This window comes from Hemicordylus capensis, chromosome 3, assembly GCF_027244095.1.
Source record: "Hemicordylus capensis ecotype Gifberg chromosome 3, rHemCap1.1.pri, whole genome shotgun sequence".
NCBI lineage: Eukaryota > Metazoa > Chordata > Lepidosauria > Squamata > Cordylidae > Hemicordylus > Hemicordylus capensis.
In genome coordinates, this window is record NC_069659.1 from 243,808,147 (window position 1) to 243,830,729 (window position 22,583).

Consider the following 22,583-nt stretch of genomic DNA (forward strand, 5'->3'; position numbering starts at 1 on the left):
CCCTTGCAAAGAAACTTGAACTTTACTCTAAAGATAAAACACTTTTTGAGAGCACAAGGAGTCATCACTCAGGATCTATATCTCTATGACGTACTTTCAGTATTACTAAGTTGAAGTGGTAGCTGGAAAAATAAGGAGATAGGAACAGATGTTCATTGCCAAATCAGGTAATGATTACAAGGCAAGGGTAATATGACTGGTGCTGCATATTTGTCTCGTTTATCTTCTGCTGCAGATATAAATGTTCATGACCCTTAAAAGTTTCCATCCTCCGAGCATTTGAACTTCTCACTGAAGCAAGCAAACTCCAGCACCAGGTTGGTGTTATATTAAATTAGACTTATACTGAGGGGTGTGCAGAGAAGTGCGCAGGGAAATGCTACAGAATGTTTGGACAGTTATTCTTTTGTTACATTGAAAACAATTGCCAATCTTTTGGGGAGCATTTTAGAGGTGAAAGAATTGCTGCTAGCCATAAGAAAAAAAAAATACAGCTTGTCTTACTTTTTCTTTATTGTTTTTTAAGGTGATGGCAAAAAAAATGAGAAGGGGATTCTTATTAACAGAATTTAGAGAGCTATTTAGGTTATTGTGAATTCTTGGCATAACAGTTGGGAAACTATGTTAAGGAGTTAGTTATATTTTAAATAATAATCCATTACAAAGCTTCAGATTAGACACTGTGGCTCGGAATGCATCCCATAGGTTCATAGGAAAGAGCCATGTAGGGATGGACATCTGCATTAACTGCTTTGAGAAAAAAGTGGTCACAAACTCCTTTAATATTAAACTGGGTTTGTCCTAAGATTGTGTTGTACACACAATCCAGATCTGCATACAGATCCACAGATCCATTTCCCCTCTTCTTTCTGGGGTACAAATGCACCTTATATGTACAGACGGTCTGGCATTTATTTATTTATTTATTTATTTATTTATTTATTTATTAACATGTATATCCTGCTTTTCCTCCAAGGAGCCCAGAACATTGTACATGGTTATGTTTATCCTTACAACAATCCTGTGAGGTAGGTTAGGCTGAGAGATAAGTGGCTGGCCCATAGCCACCCAGTGAGCTTCATGGCTGAATGGGAATTTGAACTCGGGTCTTCCCGGTCCTAGTCCACCACTCTAACCACTACACCATGCTGAGTCTTGTGCTCTGTTTTCATATACAAAAGTCCATGCTCAGATCTGAGAACACCAGAAACATAAGAATGCTGCACCAATATATTTTTGTCCTGATAATGCTTGTAGGACATGCAAGTATTTAAAATGTTGCTTCATAATTCCATTCCTTTTTGTTATTAAAATTTGGGGTTTTTTTTAAAAGTCCCTGACTCATTAAGATTGCATTTGTTTTTCAACTAATTTCAGATGTTTTTCATAGTCCCACTCATTTTCATTTCCCTTCTATTGCATCTGTTTCCACTGAGTTTGCATGCGATTTCCAAATGCTCTACTACCCATACCAGGGAAACAACGTGGCAGATTTCAGACAGAGGAGGGAATGTAGTTTTATAGACAATTTAAAAAGCCATATAGCTACTGTATAAAAAAAAATTGAGCTAGAACGGGCACGGCAGAAGAGTGACTAGGAGAGCAGCTTTCACACAAAGCTTCAGGAACCACACTTCACACAGTGTAGGGGAGAGCAGGTAGGCAGGCACTGGCAGCAGACTTGCACGGAGTGAGTAAGTGAGCTGACTTTGTTTCCAGGCTTTAGCACAACAGTTTGGCATGGCAGAGAAGGAGCAGGCAGGTGGGGAAATTTGGAGATGTAGCACCCAAGTTTTACCTGCTGGTGGAGAGGCCAGGTAGGCAGAATTAGGCACCAGGCTTTGGCAGCAGAGCTCAGTTCAATGGAAGAGTGCACAGAAGGACAGACTTGAGTGTCAGAGTTTGGGATGGCAGATGTTCCCATAGCAAACAGCTCTGGGGAGAGAGAAAGCAACAAAGTATTGAACTTGACAACTTCTGAATACCCCTGAGAGGCACACTTTGAAAGAAGTTAGGCAAAGTGGCATGGGCGTAGGGTCCATTGGACAAGAGGAAACAAATGTCCCCTGGTCCAGAGGGTCATGGGTCCCACAAGGCTTGGGGTGTGGCCCTCCGCCACCTCCCTTTTCTCACCAGGCACTGATGCCCTGCATCTGGGGTGTGCACGCTCTTTCTGAGTGTGATGGGAAGAGAAGAAGCACATTGGGGCTGGGCTTCCTTTCTCCTCCCTCCCCCTGTGCTTCGCTTCCTCATCCCAGGCAGAGGTCTGCTCCTCACCGCCCTCGATGCTCATGGCTACCGCAGCCATGCTGCCCAGCCCTGATCCACTGCCGCCCCCTCCGGCAGAGAACAGTGACCCCCAGCAGCCCCACACTCAGCCTTTCTCCATGCCCTTAAGCTAGCGCTGCTGCTGGAGCTTCTGGCCACCATCCTACTCTTCACAGAAGGTGAGCCAGCGGAGGGGAAGGTTTGGGGGGTAGGTGCCCTCCCCTTGCACCTGACATCAGATGCAGGGGTGTGTGGCTTAGGTGCACACACGCAAAGTGCACACAATAGAAGCCCCATAGCTTCTATTGTCCCCCAGCCGCTGGGAACCTCACTACACCCTTGCAAAGTGGCAAAACAATTAGCAAGCAACCTGGGGAGACAGAAAGAGTTTCTAAAGGGTGTTGAAGCTGGCATTTTTCTGAACAGCAGAGAGGTGGGTGGGTGGGGAGGGAGGGAGGGAGGCAAAACAAGCTTTAGGAGACATTAACTTGGGCAGGATGCCCCTTTGAAACTGGAAGTATGAGGTGGCATTCCATCTGCCTCAAAGGACAGTTTATGGTATTCCAAAAGTGGGTGGTGGGCAGGAGAGGCACTCCAGGACCATGACCCGTCCCCGCCCACAGGTCTGGCCACATCCAGCCATGTGCCTTGAGTTCAGTAACTCAGTGGTTAAACTCTGCAAGGTCTGCTATGAAGAGTTCGATGGGATGAGCCAGAAAGCACATCACCATGTTCTCCACTCCACACAATCCACCCTACAACTTATGGCTATTGTACCTATCGACCACTGTCCCAACAGCTTGTGCCCATTTGGCCTGCCCTCTGGAGCTCCAGAAGGGGCATGGTCCATGTGGAGGTGAAGCTGCTATTGAGAGTGGTAAGCTCTCCTTCCTCCACTCCCCATGTGACCCTTTTCTTCTGCACCCTACTGGCCCCTTCCACTAGCCCAGGGGTTCTCAACGGTGGGTCCCCAGATGTTGTTGGACTTCAATTCCCATAATCCCCAACCAAAGGCCACTGGGGCTAGGAATTATGGGAGTTGGAGTCCAATAACATCTGGGGTCCCAATGCTGAGAACCCCTGCACTAGCCCACTTTCCAGTGCATGAGAGAATTGGTGTAGATTTCCATGCTTCTCCTCAGGCTTGGGTTAGGGATGTGAAAACCAGCTTGACCACGAGCCAGTTTGACATCGAACTTGGCCAGCTTGAGGCCAGCGAACTCCCCCTCGGGCTGAACCAGACTTGGTTCAGTGCAAATTTGAACCGAATCTGCCCCCCCCCCCAGGCCAGTTCAGGGGTTCCAAAACACACACACACACACACACACACTCACTGCCTCGGGGGGGGGCACTGCTGCAGCCGCAGGGGGTGTCTCCGGAAGTTCTCACTCCACCCACCGGCTCCCCCCAGTCTCCAATTGGCCCAGTTCAGGCAGTTTTCTGGCCATTTTCAGCTGTTTTCAACCCATTCTGGGCCTCTTCATGCTTCTGTTGTATATTTTAAGTGGAAGCCGCCACAATGATTCTGTTCCATACTGGCTTATGAAATCAAGCAAATTGCATTTCATTATATTGCTTATAACACTACTATTAACAGATCTACGTACTATATTACCCAGGAACAGGATGTGGCCATTTGTTATTGTGATATGTCTGTTCCACGGATTTGCCTATTCCAAAGAACAAATAAGAACAAAAAGAGCTACGGATCCAGAAGCGTTTATGAGTATTGTAAGTTGCCTACTGGTATTTGTTTAGTATTAATGAGATGCATGCCATTATTTCCATTAGTGGGATGGAGACATGACTCCACATTTTCTCCCACATCTTCCCAGTGGCATATAGCTAAAGATGGAATATGATATGATGTCACTAGACTCTGTGTTTTCCTGTTCCCTTTAAGCAATAACAGCTGGAAAGAGTGGAGAGAAAATACATTTGGGGGAGAACAAAAATATGCCAGAATAAAACACTGCTTAACCATTGGAGGAGAAGAAAACCATTGGGGTGGAAGGAAAACAGTTGGGGGGAGAAGGCAATTCAGTTGGAGGGAGGTGAAAAGATATAAGAAACTAAGATTGTTTAAAGTTAAAAAACAAGATAGTTTAAAATTATGTATTTAAATGGAAAAGCTAGCTATGTGCCAGGATCTCTGCAGCATGCTGGGAAATGTAGCCCTCTATAAGCCCAAAGGTTGTATACATAGATGTCTACAGTGGAGGTGGGGTAAATAGGACACTTGCTCCGACAGGAACTCTGAATGTAGGGAAATATTTAGCTCCCCCGTCGCTAGCCTGCATGGAACCTAGAATGAGATCTCTGAGACCATCCAAACAAAGAGAATAGTAGTAGATTTCCCAGCTGAAAATTGAGTTCTCAGACCTATAATCTATTATCTGGAGAAGTGCCTGGGCCAGCAGCAGCTGTGTGAGAATGCTGCTTGTCCCATGTGCTCTGCCTCTGCTCTGTTTGGCACCACTAAATCCCACAAGATCTGGACACCCATTGAAAGAAATAAGGTTGCATAACTCTCTTCTGCAGTGAATTTTCAGTTTCTGCCTTGGGACACAGCAGTCCAGTTCCTGGCTCACGTAGACACCCAGGTCCTAGTCAAGTGTCCCCATTCCTCCTCTTCCCACCCTTGCCTTAGGCCCCACCAAAGGCCTTCCCTACAGGCTGTTCTGGCTCTTGGCCTTCCTCCATCCCCAAGCAGAGCTGAGAAGAAGAGAAGCACAACAATCTGCAGCCACACATTTGACCTCTACTTTAGTTCCCTGCACAGACAGCAGGTAAGTAGTCCTGGGACTCAGAGTAGAAAAGGAGCAGTGTGGTGGTGATGGCTATACTCATGAGCCCAAAATTCATTGTAAATGGGTGGGAAATTATTGTTTTTTTAGGGTTTAAAAATTATTATTTGTTTATATGTTAGTATTGTCAAAAGCTGCCCTGCCATTTGCTCCACTAACTTTAGAAGCCACCAGTCACCACAGACAGCACACCTGGAAACCCACAACTGAGTGTAACAAAAAGTGAAATCTGAACAGTTTACACAGATTGGCAAAAAAACTGCAATGCCTTCATGTCAGTTGTTGAGTTGTAAATGCTTAGATCCACTTTGCAGTGCAACAGTAAGCAGCGGTAAATATAATATACTTTTTTTTTTTTAAAGCAAGCACTAACATGAAGCAAGCAAAACTGAAGATGAGAGATAGGGTGGGTTACATGTAACGGAAGCAAGGAAGTACAAAAGAGTTGCCAATTTCCACTGGGCATGCTCCTACTCCTGCAGCCATTTCCATGTCATTCGAACGCAGAAATGTTAGGTAGAGAATATCGATAACCCACCTCAGCCCAACATTCTCAAGCCAACTTCAAATGCTGGTTGAGAATGGCAGACGACTGCCAGGCTGAGGTCAATTACCAACTGTCTCCACCTTATATTTCCAGCTTCTGACAATGTTGAAATAGCGGCAGGAGTAGGAATGTGCACCCAGCAGGAACTGATGGCTCTTCAGTCCTTATTTATTATGTGTAAACCTGCCCTTATTAAGTTTGGTGGAGGGAGTTCGGTAGAATTAGGGAGGGAACTCCTTGGGTGCTATGGGGAGGATCTGCACCCCTGATGCTGAGTGTGAGGATATCATGTTATGTGAGTGTGGTGATGTCATATAGCCCTGCTAACTGAGCATAGAGGCACCTTTTGAAGTGGTGCCTTTCTTATACTTAGTAAAGGGAGAGCAAGTGTTCCTATTAACTTGAGAACTGCATTCCTCCAGTGACTGTTGCTGGTGTTTCCCTCGTGTGGGTGCTTAGATCGTGAGACTTTTGTGGACAAGGAATCACTTTTTTATTTTTCTATGTAAAACATTTTGAGAACTTTTTTTTGTTGAAAAGTGGAATAAAAATAATAATAATGCCATACCTTTTCTTTAATTACATATTTTTGAATTTGGTGAATTCAGAAGAGCTGAAGAGCTGTCTTGCAGTGGTGGTCATGTATGGTTACATGTAGCTTGACTCTTAACCCCAACTTTCCATCAGTCTTCTAAAACTTTGTGCTTTATGTTCTTCTAAACACTATTTTCTTGCAGACACATTAAACATCACTCTGAAATCCAGATGAGATTATGTTGCAGTATAAATCCATCAAGGACACAATTTTATTTTCTTTCTTTTTTAATGTAGAATGAACTCATTACCTACCATGGCTATTCCAGTGAGGAGTACAAAGTGCTGACAGAAGATGGCTATATTCTTAGCATTAACCGAATCCAGCTTCGCACTAAGGATCAGGGGAACTCAGGTATGACTTTGTGGTGTAAAGTTGGAAGAAGACACGATGTAATATAAACGTAGTAGTATATATTACATGATGTAATATAAAAAGTCAGCCCGAAGAACATTTTCCAAACTAGCTTTCAGAACTGATCTGATTCCACTTATAGTTCTTTATTAAACTGCATTATCAAATGTTCGATTGATTGTAATTCCAAGGTTCGCCTGGAGGTATCCAAAGGCTTTTCTTGTTGTTTTTGTAACTCCAATTGAGCTTTTTCCTAGATCTCTTTATTGTCCTCCTCCCATCCATTATGTGGGGTGGGGGGAAACATACCAGGTGGCTTCAAATCATCCAGGAAGGCTCTAATTGGTGGAAGATAGGCAAAGTGGCATGGCTTCTCTTTCTCTCTCCATATTGAAAGCTTGTGTCCTGCACAGCTCCCTCTACAGATCACTCCTCTCTGCTTGGCTGCTCTGTATGATTTTCCACCTCCTCCTCCTCCTGGGAAGGGGAAAAGCAGCCAGACACCATCCCTGCCTGAGCAGGCCCCATTACAAGCCTGGGGACCAGTGCCAATGGTGCCAATGAATGTTGGTTCAGCCCATACTTCTTGTTGCACTCTGTCCACTCAGGTTTTCATGTTTGTTCTCTGAACTTGTTACTGATCTCAGCTGTACATAAAATAACATGAGCTGAGTTGGCTTGTGCAAGAAATAAAGTTGTACACAAGCAAAAGAGTTCCTAATTTCACCCAACCTCCCTCCAATTTTTGTGGTTTGTCAAAGCTTACCTTTTGCACTACTAATGCTAGAAGAGGAATTTTAAAGTTCAGAATTGCCTGCTGAACAACTATGTCAGTTTTTTTAATGGATCCATGGGAAAATGGCTAAGGTATAGGGAGCAGAATATGAAAAGCACACATGAAACCACAGCACCATGGTTGGGTGTCTCCCCCTCCCCCACCATACTTACAATTCAAGATTTACTAACTAATAGTAAAGCCCACAGACACTCAGTTTCTTTGGGGAAAGACTCTTTCAACAGTCTATCTTATGTACCAGGGCCTTTCAAGGGTCTGTCAGAATCTAGCCTCTCGCCCTTGCTTGTTATGGGTGAGGCTTACTTGCCCCGCTTCTTTAGAGGCAATGGGGCTGGTTTTTTTGGCTGCCAGGTATTGAGGGGCAGGCGCCAGAGTGCAGCAGTCTGAGTTAAGAGAAGCGACTTCTCCCTCCTGCCTTAGGACTTAGTGTGGGCTTTGCTGGTCACCCTTTGGGGGGCTGGGTAGGAATTTTTTTGCTCCATTCAAATTGACCTGGTAATGGGGTCCTTTTTGCCTATCCCATACTAAGCTCTCTAGTTAGGTTGTGTGTCCGTGTGTGTGTGTCCATATCCATGTGTCCGTGTGTGCCTGTGTCCATGTATGTGTCCACTCCATCAGCTTTGTAATGCCTGCACCAACATGAACCAAATTGGGTGCAGTTGTCATGAGTGGCATAGTTCATGATGATGTCATCCACCCCTGTTCAAGATAGCAGATGTGTAAACATTTGAGGTGCAAGTGGGCTAACTTGTGAACCACCTAACCAATTTGAACCAAATTTGTTACAGCTGTAGGGACACATAGGAACATCACAATGGCATAGTTTGCGGTCATGTCATCCACCCCAGTTCAAGATTGTGGGCTTGTGAACATTTAAGGCTGAAGGCTAACTTGTGAAGATGGTATTTATCAATTAAGTAATTATCAGTTAGTGAAAGGAAAGTAGGCAGATTCATTCTCACCAGAACAACTTGTTTATCAATGAAATGTTGGCAGGTATATGATTGCAATTAATGGGAGTGTATATGGTACTGCTCAATTCTCTTCAGTTTCTTTAGCTTTTATGGATGGCACTGTTCCCTTTTTTAAGTGTAAATGGTGTTGTTCAGTTATGTTCTTCAATTTCTGTGGCTTTTATGGCACTGTTCCCTTTTAAAAACATTTATATGGTGTTCAGTTCTGGTCCTCAAGTTCTGTGGCTCTTATGGATGGCACTGTTTCCTCCTCCCCCCACTTCATGTAAATGATGTTGGTACCCAGGTTCTGTGGCTTTTGTGGATGGCACTGACTGTTCCCAACTAAGCCCGGCTTTGCCCATCACCTGCTCTGGCTAGCACCTACCCCAGTACCAAGAGCCACCAGCTGCCCCGTCCTCATGTGTTCATTGCTAGCTCTTCAACTGCCTTCTGCTTTGACTGGGGAAGGTTAATGAAGCATGCGTCCATGGAAAAAGGTGGTCGCAGGTTGCCTATGGCTCTGTTAATTAGCCACACACCCTGAGGAGGAAGAGAAAGCAGAGAGTGACATCCTGGTAGGCTTCCACCAGAATTTGATTTGTTGAAGTCTATAAGTTCAGTTGTGAAGGCAGGCTTGGAGTCCAGTAAACATGTTGTGAATCCTTCTTGTGTGTTATGTCTGTTCTCCTTTGACTTCAAAATGCAGGTTCTTAATTGGCCAGTTCAGATGATATTTTAAAGATGTGATTAAATTCCTCTATATGTGTATAAATAATAATCCGAATTGAAAAACATGCATTCTCTACCCAGGACTTAAATAGTAGATATAATGTAGGATTTAAAATGTGCATTAGTCACTATCATATGATTAGATGATTGTCTGGATTGCTAAGTGGTGTCCCTCCCACCTCACATAGAGTTCAAATTATAAAAACAACAAACCTCAGGATAAGATCATGCACTCTGTCCACATTGGTCTGTTAGTCTGAATTTGTGTTCCAAGTGGATATTTAAAAAAAACACAACACCACAGATATACTAATCACAAGTTTAAGTGTATTATTTGAACTGGCCCAATGAAACCTTCACTTGAAATAGATGATGAAACACTGATACAATCAAATCTTAATATAATTATAACTTTCGCCTGGTTAGTGCTAGAGGATAACCTTCTTGGTGGACTGGAGTAGCTGAGCTGTAAAAAATCACATAAAAATCCAAAATCCATTATATTTTCAAAATGCATTTTTTTCATATTAAAATGTGCTTTTTCCACATATAAAATGGAAGGGCACAATCCAGCTCTTAATCTGCAGTCCTACACATACTAACCTGAGAGCAAATCCCATTAAACTAACAGGACTTGGTTCTGTGTACACATACTTATAATTGTACTGTTAAGTTCCATTGATTAATGCGAGAGTTAAGAACATGCTTAAATACCCCCTGTTAAAATCAACAGAACTTACATATTATTACCTGAATTTCTGGGAAGCTGACATTTTATTTCAGTCCTTCATGGAATAATGACTAGCAACCCATGCCAAATAAGACATTTCCAGTCCTCATCAAGAGAATGCTCTAAACATTAGCCAGGTTTCACAACTTGATATTTCAGGTTTTAAAATGCTATGTATTGGGACTGAAACTCACATTCTGTGACACAGTTTGAATACTGTAGCTGACAAAAAGGGGTTTACTTGCTTTAAAATATTGCATATATTTTGAAGTCCAGATTCAGAATTTGAATCACCTTGGTTCAGACTGGATTACACACAACACTGCTTACATCCTAATATGACCATGGGCTGGTAGGGATGACACAATCATTTCCCACGCAGTTGGAAAGTGGATGCTCTGAAAGCACACTCTTCATGATGTCCACTGTGGATAGACTTCCCAGCATGTTCCTTTATCACATGGGGTGGGGGCTGGGGTCAGTTAGAGAGAGATAATAGTTGGTAGTTAGTACTGAACTTGACCGGGACTTCTCAAAGGACAAGAAAGTTGGGGGATTAGGTAGAGGCAGGAGTAAATCTGCTCCCTGTTCAAGAAAGATCCGAGAGCTCTCAGGTGGAAGACAGGTTGGAAACAAGGTGACGAAGCAAGGCACCCTAATCCCAAATGGAGAAAAGACACAAGGAAGGAATCCTAACTGTTTGTATCATCTTAAAAACATTAGCACTGCTGTAAGATATGTCATAATGTTCTGTATAAACCTTGAAACCACTTATTTACAATCAGTACCTGAAACCATACACTTTAAGAACTTGTGCAACAATTGAATAAACTTAAGTTAAATAAAACCAGTTATTTTAACATTAACAGGGTGGAAGATCATTTTATTTCCTCTCCCATATCACCAGAAGTGATGCACCATGCTACAAAACAGCAGATAAGAAGGAGAAGTGTTATTTTGGTCTCAGCTCTTTCCAAAACAGACCTGAGTGATGGCAGCAAAGATACCTAGAGGTAGGGCTATAGGCCACCTAAGAGGCAAGATACCTCTAAATAGCAGTTGCAGGGGAGCAACAGCAGGAGAGAGGGCATGCCCTCAACTCTTGCCTGTGGGCTACCCAGAGGCATCTGGTGGACCACTCTGTGAAACAGGATACTGGACTAGATAGGCCTTGTGCCTTCCAGCAGGGATGTTCTCATGTTCTTATGTTCTAGGGTGGTCTTCACAGGATTGTTCATTTGAATTATCCCTCTACATGCATTCCAGTTACTTGACTGAGCTAGTATTTAGAAAGCATGTGGAGGGATCCTTTGTATGAACAACCTCCACACACTAAATGAGCATGCCAGGAGGGTGTTGTGACCTCCACAGAGGAGTTCAGGATGAGGGCAGTCTAAGCCCATCCTCTTTTTGATTGAACGAGAGGAAGAGTATCATTGGAAGCAGCCTCACCTGAATGTAATAACTTTTTTAAAAAAATGTTCTTTTTTCAGATTTGAAACCTGTGGTGTTTCTCCAGCATGGTCTTCTGGGGGATGGAAGCAACTGGATCACTAACTTGGCCCACAACAGTTTGGGCTTCATCCTTGCAGATGCTGGCTATGATGTTTGGATTGGAAACAGCAGAGGAAACATCTGGTCCAGAAGTCATCAAAATCTATCTGTAAACCAAGAAGAGTTTTGGGCTTTCAGGTCTATTAACTTAACATTTCAGTCTTAAAATTTACAAAAGCTTTACAGGATATGAAGCATTACAGTATGATTTGGTTGCAACTCTAAACATCTTTAAACTTATCTGATTGTCTAGAGGAGATCAAGCACCAGAATATGTGGTTTTTTAAAAGTACATCCTTTATCTCATTGGCTTCAGTTCAGAATAGGCTGAAAGCAATATTGCATTATGCTTCTTGATTTCTTTCACATTGTTTTAAATATGCACATTGACATAAGATAGCAGTGGTGATGTTGCCAAAAATTGTAATTATCCAGGTCAGATAGTATGGTAATTTGAAACACTTGTACATGTACCTGCATTTTGAAATGGGTGTCATTCTTTCAATAGGTTATCTATGGCTCGGATTACAATCTGAGCCAGAGAAGTATTTGCTTCCGCTCCAGCTCCTTCATTTAGCAATTGCTGTGAAGATTTCTGAGGTGGTAACAAGCTCCTCTCTATATATCGGGATGCTGCTATAGCTGCATCCCATATACCAATTCCATATCAATGACATCAGGTGTTCTTGGAAAACTACATTGTCCAGGGTTTCTGGCAGGGATGTGCAAATTTATTCATGGCTGAATCAATTAGACTCAAATCTGGTTGATTTGACTGATTTGACCTCAAATCGAATCACCTTTGAGGGCATTGACCAGATCTGAGGTAAAATCAAATCACCCTAGAAGATTTGAGCTCAAATCTATTTGGCGATTTGAGCCTCCATTTTGTTCTGTGTGTAATTTTTGTAATTATTTTGTAATTATTTCTGCCCTAGGGAATAGTGGGGATTCAAAATGGCCCATAAGACTTCTTTATAGTGAACCACACTGTTCCCTATGAAGAAATCATTCCAACCCAATAATCTACAACACATTAAAATTCCTAAATATCCACCCCTTTGCCCAATTCATTTGGGGGTTGGGTGGTAGTTGGCAACCATGGGGCCCTACCACCCAACCTGTTTTGGTGTCGCTAGCCACTACCTATGGGGAATTATGGACCACTTTGAATCCCAATTATTCCCTATGGAAGAAATAATGATATTTAAACACACACACACACACACACACACACACACACACACACACCCCAGGAATCTAACACTAACATTGCCAAAGACAGGGAAAACTAAAAAAAATCCTTTAAATATTATTATTATTATTATTATTATTATTATTATTATTATTATTATTAATCATATTGATATACTGCCTGGTATATGTATCTCTAGGCAGTCACCTGATTGCCCTACTGCCTTGTGGTATTTGAATCAAATCGAATCAGAATCAAGGCCAGCAGCTTCAAGCTCAAGTCGAATCAGGCTGATTTGATTCAAACTCAGATTGATCACAAACTTTGATACTTGTACATCCCTAGTCCCTGGTGCCTGCCATCCCTGCCATATACTGCAGCATCAGAAGGCAGTTTGTAGTAACTGATTTGGATGCTGCTATATTCCCAATAATGTCATGGGGATGGGGCCATAGCTTAGTGGTAGATCATATGCTTTGCATGCAGAAGGTCCCAGATTCAATCCCTGTCATCTCCAGGTAGGGCTGGGAAAGACTCCTGCCTGAAACCTTAGAGAGCCATTGCCAGTCAGTTAAGTAACACTGAGCTAGATGGACCAGGGGTCTGAGTCAGTATAAGGCAGTTTCCTATGTTTCTGTGTCATTCAAAGTCCAGCAGGGAACAAACAGCATCCATAACTGGGCTCTAAATTAACCAAGCTCCTTGCTGGGTTTTTTTTTAATGGTTCAGTTTACTGAGCTCAGTTCTAAATCCAAAATGAGTAGCTGGCTATCATCACATGAATGTCACATCCTTTAGTGGAATATCAGAGCTTCCTTAACTTTTAATGATGGTTCTACCAACAGATTTGCTTCTTAATTGTATTTTGTTGAGTGATTATTAATTCACATGCACATAGGCATTTATTGATCATGTCCAGGTTGCTAGAGAAGCATACACAGGACCTCCCAAGTTATCCTCACAACAGTTCTGCAAGGTAACTCAGGATGAGATAGGACAATTTACTCAAGACTAGGAGCTTCTTTGGTAATGAATGATGAAGTTGCCTGAAACCCATGCCATTTTAATTAGAGTGGCTAGAACAAAGCCACTAATTAAAAACATGGGCCACCCTTCCCACATTCTGTTTGTCAATAGTGTCAATGACATCTCTCTTGCGGTCGCTGCATTGGCTACCTATTTGCTTCCGGGTCCAATTCAGAGTGCTGGTTCTCACCTTTAAAACCCCTCAGGGCTTAGCACCTGTTTACCTTCAGAACCACCTCTCCCAGCCAGTCCTGTCCCATCCTGTGAGATCTTCTCAGGTTGTCCTTCTTTTGGTCCCTGGTCTTAGAGAGGTTCATAGTACTAGGGCCGTGGAAGGGCTTTATCTGTTGCTGCCCCTCTACTCTGGAACTCTCTTCGCCCCCAGATTCGGTCTGCCTCCTCCCTTTCAGCCTTTAAAAACTTTATTGAAGATATTTCATTTCTGTCAGGCATTTGCCCTTTAGTTTTGTTTTGTTTTGTTCAGTTCAAATCTTGGATGCTGTCCTTGCTTTGTACACTGCCCTGAGTCTGTGGATTGGGTGGAATATGAAATCTTTTAATTAATTAATAAAAATAAATGAAGTGATCAGCTGTAAGTAAAAGGGCAAAGGGACATCTTCCAGAATAAGTTAGAAGAAGTTGATGTAGCTTGCTGAGGATAGGTGGCCAGCCTAACCCAGTACAAGCTTGCCTGATCCATTCAGCCTGCTGAACACCAAAGCACCACATAAGCCATGTTCAGACTTTATGTTGTATGTGCATAGAGGTGTCTGGACTGTATATGTGAATGACTGTATGTGAGTACTTTTGTTGAATGACTCTACATTTATTGTAAAAGTGGACTTGGTACAATCCCCCAGGTACAGATAGCAAGTGTACTAATGTAGTTCTTTTGAACATAATTTGTGAAAAACTGTACATAACATACAGATCTGATTTGTGTATAGTGTACACAGATTGTATGTAAGTCGAACATAATGTAGAAATAGGGCTATAGTCTCAATACCAACCCAAGTTCACCTTACACCATGGCATTGTTCAGTCTAATTTCACTCTATCCCAACTTTATGGCTCACTTCCTGGCCCCATCAGCAAGCACTCCACAGCAAATAGATTCACATGTTCTATTGCTTCATATTTGCATGTTCTTCTTGCCATTTAACTTGGCAAGAAGAACAAACAAATGAATAAGAAAATAATTCATCGTCACCAATAACACCGCCCTAATAGTTGAATTAGGGCCAGTCTATATTTATGTATGTTCAAACACCATATAAGGGTTTGCTTTTATTAGCTGACACCAGTGTGTATGATTTGATGCCTCACATTAACGTCACATGCCAATTCAATGTGGTGGTTCCTTCCCTTTACAGTTTTGATGAGATGGCCAGATACGATCTTCCAGCTATGTTGAACTTCATTCTGCAGAAAACTGAACAACAACAATTATACTATATTGGCTACTCTCAGGGTGCTGCAATCGGTATGTTTAGCAATAAGTACTCATATGTGATATCCTTTTATAAAATATAGCAGTGTGAATTAAGAAACTCTCTTATAGTGGAAGGTTCAAAATTTAAATCTGGGCTTTTAAAATTATTATACCAAGAATAAATGCCAAACTCATTTCAGGTGTAGTGGGGTGAGTCTTGCCTGAAGGGTTTGATAGATTTCGCTCAGGGATTAACAGGGTCAGAAAGAAGGCATGAACAAAATTTGGTAAAATGAAAATCAATCAATTCTTGGTCAACACCACAGATTTTTTTCCTGTGTTCCATTCAACATGCTAAGAAAATTGTCTTCCCTGGTCAGACTGTAGACATGCTACAGGCACATGGTACAGAGAAAATAGAAATGCACAGCCATTTATTGGAAAACATTGAGCTCATAGAGGGTTTATGTGGGGAACTTAACCTGTCAAATATATGGGGACTAAGGGGCTTTTTTCAAGAAAGATAGAAGTGCAGAATATTGTGTAGCATGCTGACATCTTCATATAATCTCAGGAAATAAGAGATGATAAAGAAGTGGAAAGGGACTACATATGCAAGATGACAAAGGAAAACTGATACTGAGTGACAAGGAGAATGGTGGCACTTATATATACCCTGGGAGAGATGTGCTTTCTTTATAAACCACATACTGGATATCTGTTTAAAATTGTATATCTCACCTTTCTTCAGTTGAATTCTAGGTGGCTTAAAACATCATACAATAAAACATACAATGAAAAATTGTAAAAATTATAAAAATAGACTAAGGCTAAACCTAAACATTGTCAGAGAGATCACATTTACCACCAACATCCATCATGAGAGGTGAGAGAAGTCTTGACAGAAGAATCAAGTTTTGCAAGCAACAACAACAAAAAAGTGTTAATATATGGTGTGAGTTAGAACTCCCAAGGGAGATAATTCCACAGAGAGGACCACCACAGAGAAGGCTTCTTCTGTGGGGCCACCAAACACATCTTAGAAAGTGGCACATACAGAAGGGCCTCCCTGCAAGTTCTTATGGGATTGATAGATTCATGTGGGAGAAGTTCTCTTAGACTCAAGCCATTTAAGGCTTTAAAGTCAACATCAGGCCCTTGAATTGTGCCTTGAAAATTACACTGGCAGCCAGTGAAGCTGCAACAGAATAGGTGTGATATGGTCTGATGGCCTTTCCCCCGTCACGACCCTTGCAGCTGCATTCTGGACAGGTAGAAAATCTTGAATGCTTGTCACATAGAACATTCCATAAAACATGTTACTGTAATCCATTTGAGATATAATGAGGGTATGGATATCCAGGGCCAGGTCTGACAACCAAAGAAAGATAATGAAAACAGATTCAACCCCAAAGCTGGGCCAGGGACTAGATCCAATAAGAGATGTGGAGAATTTTCTCCAGTGGACATTGTCTCTGAATATTAATGGTTTCAGGGTGCTCCCAAGCAAAACTTTTATCGGAGTTCCACAGGTTGAATTATCTCCAAATGTCTGAGTTCCTTTGAAGGTGAAATTTCAGAGATGTTTATCAGATAGTTTTGCTACATCACTCAAGTCCTATTCAGACATCATGCTGTATGTGCATTCAAGTGTCTGTACACATGTACATGGTTTTGTGTGAATTACTGTACATGCGTTCATTTTAAAAGTGAACCTGGGCCCCAGCTCCTCAAATGCAGGGTATAGATAGGAAATGTACCACTATACAGCCCCATTTACACATCATGTGCAATGCACATAATGATTGTATGCAGATCCAGGTATTCATGTTACATACAATGCACATACAATGCACTTACAATGTACATACAATGTACACAGGAGCGTAGCAAGGTTGGAGTGAGCCCAGAGACAAGATTTTAAAATGCCCCCGCCCCCCACTGTTCTAGTAGCTCCAGGTCTTAACACTCACATCAATTTCGGAGGATGAATACATCTGAAGGAAGCCCGGGTGGGTGTGCGGCTGGGGGAGTCAGTCATGTGACTTGCCTCTGGGGGCCCCCCCAAGGCAGTGGGCCCCCAGACAACTGTCTCCCCTTGCCCTATTATAGTTACGCCCCTGAATGTACATACAGTAATATGATTCCTACCTGTTCCATGAATTAGAGGATCAGTACCCTGGTTCATTTGTAATATGAATCATGTATAATCATTCACTCAGAAACATGTATATGTGTACAGACACCTGTATGCATGTTGTCTGAATAGGGCTTACATTGTGCAAAGACTACAAATAATATTTGTGAATAGAGATTTTCATTATATGTAAATAGACCTTCATTTGTAATGTATTGATGCAATGTGCATATAATGTAATGTTGTATGAAAATGTTGTAATGTATGTGGCCAGCTTGCAATGCTGCTGCTATGCAAGTTGAAAGCTGCAGAAAAACAAAACTTCTGATTTATTTAATTTAATTTGTTGTTGTTGTTGTTGTTGTTGAAGTCAACTTTTCCTTTTTAATTTTCCTAGCATTCATTGCATTTTCGACAATGCCAGAGTTGGCTAGAAAGATCAAAATGTATTTTGCCTTGGCTCCTGTTACTAGAATCAAATATGCCAGCAGCCCTGCTGTAAAACTTATGCGCCTCCCAGAAAGATTGCTCAGGGTATGTTTTGCTTCTTCTTAATAATACCCAGTCATCCAAATGAGTAATAAACTAAGCTTGCTAAACCAGTGGTGTATCGGGGGGAAACGGCGCCCAGGGCAAGCTCTGGCCCTGAAATTGTGTCCCCCCATCCCCCCGGCCCCCACATACCTGTGAGGGCACGGTGGCACCCCCCAGGCAGCAGATCGCTGGCCTGCGCAGTTGGGAAGTGACGCCGGGCCAGAAGGCAGGCTCAGCGTCGCTCTGCCTGCACTCCTCGGCGGGCGATCCGCCGCCACTCGGGCCACGATACAGCCCATCGCCGCCAGCCACCAGCCACCGCTGCACTCAGTGGGCAACCCGCCGCCGCCACCCGCCACCGCCAAATCGCCACCGCCCGCCCGCCGACACACTCGGCGGGCAATCCAGGGGGGGTGGGGGGGAAGCCACTTTTTGGCACCCCCCCGCATGACCCAATGGGGTGGTGCCCAGGGCACGTGCCCTGCCTGCCCCCCCTATCATTACGCCCCTGTGCTAAACCCTCTAAGTTTCACTAGGGTTTTGTAGGCCTTGTTGAGTGTGTCAAGTCATATGTATGTAGCCAGGGTGGCTGAATGAAAAAATAAATATGTGAAATGCTTCAAAAGGCAACACCAATGAAAAAGAAGAGAAAGGAGAGATTGGGGACAGTTAGGAAGCCAAGGAGAAGATAGAGAGAGATGAAGGGGCAGAGAAGAGAAAGAAAGGCAGGAAAAGAAAAGAACGGAAGACAGAAAGGAAGGAGAAAGGTGAGGCTGGGGACAGTTAGGAGACCAAATAGGGGAAGGAGAGAGGAAGAGATGAAAATGAAAGAGAAAGAAATAACAATAAAAGGAAGAAAGGAAGGAAAAAACAAAAACAAAAAGAAGAGAAAGAGTGGACTTTTCTTTCTCTGGCTGTTCTAAAACAAGGCATCTGATATCCAGCTGTAATTTTTCAGAGTGGCTTCTGATAGAACTATAGAACATGGAATTCAAATTTCCGTAAATGTAGTCTTCATTTCTTAATTGTTTTCCATTCATTAGTTTTATTCCTCTTTCTCATTATTGTTCTATATTTCTTCTTGCCCTAATATAACTCAACTAGTAGATGCACTTATTTATTTCACTTCTTATTCTTTGAGTCCAAATTGTTCTTAAATGAATTCTATTCCAGGAATCTGTCACACATATTCTATTCTGAGGGCAATTTAAATTAAATTCAGTGTCAGATAAATTGTAAGGCCATTCTAAATAAGCAGGTCCTAGAAAAATATTCCCCTCACACACAGGAAGAACAGACCTAGGACTCCTACTTAGGTTTATTCCCCTGCAAAGTGCTACATGCAGTTTTAATATTTACATTTACAAAGGTAGTCACAGCATTGGAAGATGATTTTCTTTCTCTCATACCCAAACATATATTACAAAACTATGTTTGTAGTCAATTCAGATTCACACCCTTTGAGGCTCTAGGCAGGAAGAGGGTTGAGGCAATAACAAACTGAATGTCTGCCTAAGGGAAAGTACCTTCACCTGTCCTACCCCACCCTTCCCTATGAAGCTCAATTAAATCAGATTTCAAAATTTCAGAAAGTATAACCTATTTACAATAATCACGGAAGGTGCCTTCATCAAATTTTGGTGGATTCCCTACTGTGTCACATGTTCTCCTGTATCCTTGAGGGTCAGAAGACCTGTGGGTGATTATCTAGGGGTACAGCTAGTGGGGGAGAAGACCCCTTCTTCGAGTCCCTTGCAGTTGTTTAGATTCACAACCCTATTTAGATGCTATGCAGAGGAGGACTGACGAATAAAATCTATCTGTCTATTCAATATTTATTTATTGAACTAAGATGGAAACACTCTGAGGAAGAATATTTGTTGAAGGATAATCTGTAAGGATGTGCAAAATGTTTCAAAGTTGAAAAGTTTTGAATCGAATTTAGGCCATTCCAAGTGTTTCGAGCTCAAAACAAAACACTCTTTAAATAAGGGCCTGTTTCGAGCTCGGAACAAAACAACAACCCCATTTTTGAGTCAAAAACGTTTCAATATTTCAAGCGCCTGTTGAGAGGCCTGTTTTTCTCTTGCTGATTTGTTTTCTAGCACTAGCTTCTGTTTGGCTTGTGATCTCATACAAATCAAGTTTTGTCATGGGCAATTGTACCCCCATTGGCGGGGGGAGGGGGAAGGAGGGGAGACCCCAAAGGAGGAAGTTGAGCTGTGCTTGCTGCTAAGAGTGCTGATATGACAGCTGTTGCTGTGCTATGAAGTAAGGAGTCATAATTGTGTGTGAGAAAGCAATTTGTGCCAATGATGTAATTGCAGTGCAGGCACAGTGGCTGGCAGTGGATTCTCGGCCAGTTATTTATTGATTGATTGATTGATTGGCCATTTGGGCTGTGCTTGAAATGTGTGTTCTGTGTTTGGAGGTAGGGGTGTGCATGATGTTGGAGCTAGGACCCTGGCATCATCGTCTCTCAGCTGCAATGTCTCATAATGACCACAGGTGTGTGTGGTTAGGGTCATGGATAAAAGTGTTGAACTCCTCCCCTCTTTGTTCTTCCAGTGTTAGTCTCCAGCCTTAGTTTGTTTAGAATCTCAGCCTTAACCTCAACTTTCCTATCCCTTTGTAACTTCTAAATAAATCTTTGTGGAGAACTGTCTCCAGACCTCTTGCTTGGCTGAATTTTCACCAAACTAGTTTTGCTCTGCTAGTTGGGGACTGAGCTGCCATTCTTCCCCTACACATGAATCGTTTGACATCAAACCGGTTTGCATAAAACCAGGCTGGTTCAGCTCCATCATAACCTGAACTGGGGCCGGTTCGGTCCACAATCGAATTGAACCAAGCCTGGTTCGAGCAGGGGAGCAATGAAGAAAGGTAGTCTAAGGTGCTTACCGGCCCAACCCAGCTTCTGGCACTGCTGCCTGCCACCCCCCACCCCCCACCCCCAGTGCAGCCCAAGTGCTGGATCCCTCTTTAAGCAGGCCACCTGCACCATAGCGGCACAGTTCGAGATCCTATGGGGGCTTGTGGGGAAAGTTAAACATTTGTTAAAAATCACCCACTTGCCCGTTTCTTTTGTGGGTTGTGTGGTAGGTAACAACCATCATGACCTACCACCCAACCCACTTTGGTATCCGTAGGAGCTAACCTTGGGGATCAATGAGGTGTTTTGCATTTCCCCATTGCTTCTTATGAAACACTCAAAAGGTTTTGAGGTTTGTTCGGTGAAAAGAACCAGTTTGACTGCTGTTTCAGCTAAACATTTTGGCCATTGCATTTTGCTTTGAACTTGAAACAAAATGCAAAATCCCTTTTGTGTACTTCCCTACTAATCTGAATAGAAAAGGAAAGGGATGTGTTGGATATGATTCAAAATTATTCTGTAATATTTTAATCTATTTAAATTTTTGAATGGAACTTAAAAATATATGTTAATCTAATATAATTTATTTGTCATAGTATATTAAGGGCAATTTGATTGGGGGAGGTATACCTTAAATTTTACATTTATATGGAGCTGTAATACAAAAGCTGACACATGCATGAAATAATCACGTAGAGTGAGTTCAGAAGACACTTATTTTATACAAAGGATCACGTAACAGATGATGGGAAAGACCCTTGCCCGTGTCCTTGAAGAGCCCATGTCAGTCAGAGTAGACAATATTGGATCAGACTGACCAATGCTCTGACTCAGTATATGGCAGCTTCACATGTTCACACTTCATGTGAACAAATAGCTGCCAGGGATGGGGGTGGAGGGACTGTGACAGCACACCCATCCTGACATGCCTGAAGGATATTCTGATGTACTCTCAGGACAGCCAAGTGAGCGGGGTGTTCATCTGAATCGCCCCTCTACCCAGACTCCAAATACCCGTTTAAATGTGTAGAGGGATGATGCAAACACCACCTTCACACAATTAAGAGATGTCCCAAGAGTATGTGAGGATGTCCTCCTTATGTAGTGGCAGGCATGTTTTCCATGAGACCCCATCTTTATAATGTGCACACCCAGCATCTCATCTGAACCTGCTCAATGTGTTGTTTGGCTCTCATTGAGATCACAGAGAAGGTGCAGTTAGTCAGATGCATCTGCAGGGGGAAAGCACACATGGCAGAAGACATCAGGTAAACAAAGCAAGGTCAAATTACTTCAGATAACAAATCTCTTTGCATTTTCAGGCTTTGCTTGGCAAAAAAGAATTCCTCTCCCAAAACCGATTAGTCAAAAATATTATTGCTCGCTTCTGTAGCCAGTGGCCCTTTACTAGTATTTGTGGAAATATCTTCTTCTTTCTTGGTGGATATAATGTAAAAAATATGAATATGGTAAGTATGATCAGATATATTGGTAACTGGAAGCTCCGATGTTAGATTCTATTTCTGTGTTAATTTTACTTTTATTTTTTCATATAATGGCATCTGGATAGGGCAAGTACAAAAATATCCTATGATCCGTGTATGTGTGTGCGCGCGCGCACGCACACGCACACACATACATCAAGTATCTCATTCAGCAGAAGTCAGTGTCCATTTGCAATCTAGAAACAAAATTAAAAACATAAAACTCTTTGAAAGAGGCTGAGATGAGGATAGGGAGGATGGAATAAATTTAAAATGGCTTACAAACATACTTACCAGTGTCTAAATGAAAGTGTAGATCCTCTGAAAATCCTCCTACATGCCTCCTCTCCCTCTCTTTGCCTCTACCAGCTAAGGTGGGACAAGGCAGTGTCCAGGAGTGCTTCTAACCCCCTTTCCTGACAGAAGGCAACTGGAGAAAAACATATTTTTGAAGAGCAAAATTCAGAAGTTCAGTTATCATTTCAAGTAATTCAGAATACAATACCAACCCATATTTCAGCTTGTCTGTCAGAATAATTTCTGAAAAATAACTCCCTCTGGTGTTCA

The 22,583-nt window shown here is 42.4% G+C and overlaps 1 protein-coding gene across 3 annotated transcripts in view; it reads left to right on the top strand.

Annotated features, from left to right (window-relative positions):
• The first annotated feature begins 286 nt into the window (after window positions 1-286).
• Window positions 287-22,583, top strand: part of LOC128351898 (lipase member M-like) — a 41,670-nt gene continuing 19,373 nt past the window's right edge. For 2 of the 3 annotated variants that reach the window (XM_053311914.1, XM_053311915.1), the window contains exons 1-7: window positions 287-317; window positions 3,888-3,999; window positions 6,454-6,571; window positions 11,276-11,474; window positions 14,931-15,040; window positions 17,524-17,660; window positions 21,855-22,001. In XM_053311914.1, the coding sequence (XP_053167889.1) occupies window positions 3,895-3,999; window positions 6,454-6,571; window positions 11,276-11,474; window positions 14,931-15,040; window positions 17,524-17,660; window positions 21,855-22,001 (816 nt within the window). In that variant the 5' untranslated portion in view covers window positions 287-317; window positions 3,888-3,894. Of the gene's footprint in view, window positions 318-3,887; window positions 4,000-6,453; window positions 6,572-10,735; window positions 10,796-11,275; window positions 11,475-14,930; window positions 15,041-17,523; window positions 17,661-21,854; window positions 22,002-22,583 lie in introns of those variants that run through there. The other variant, XM_053311916.1, reaches the window with a different exon arrangement.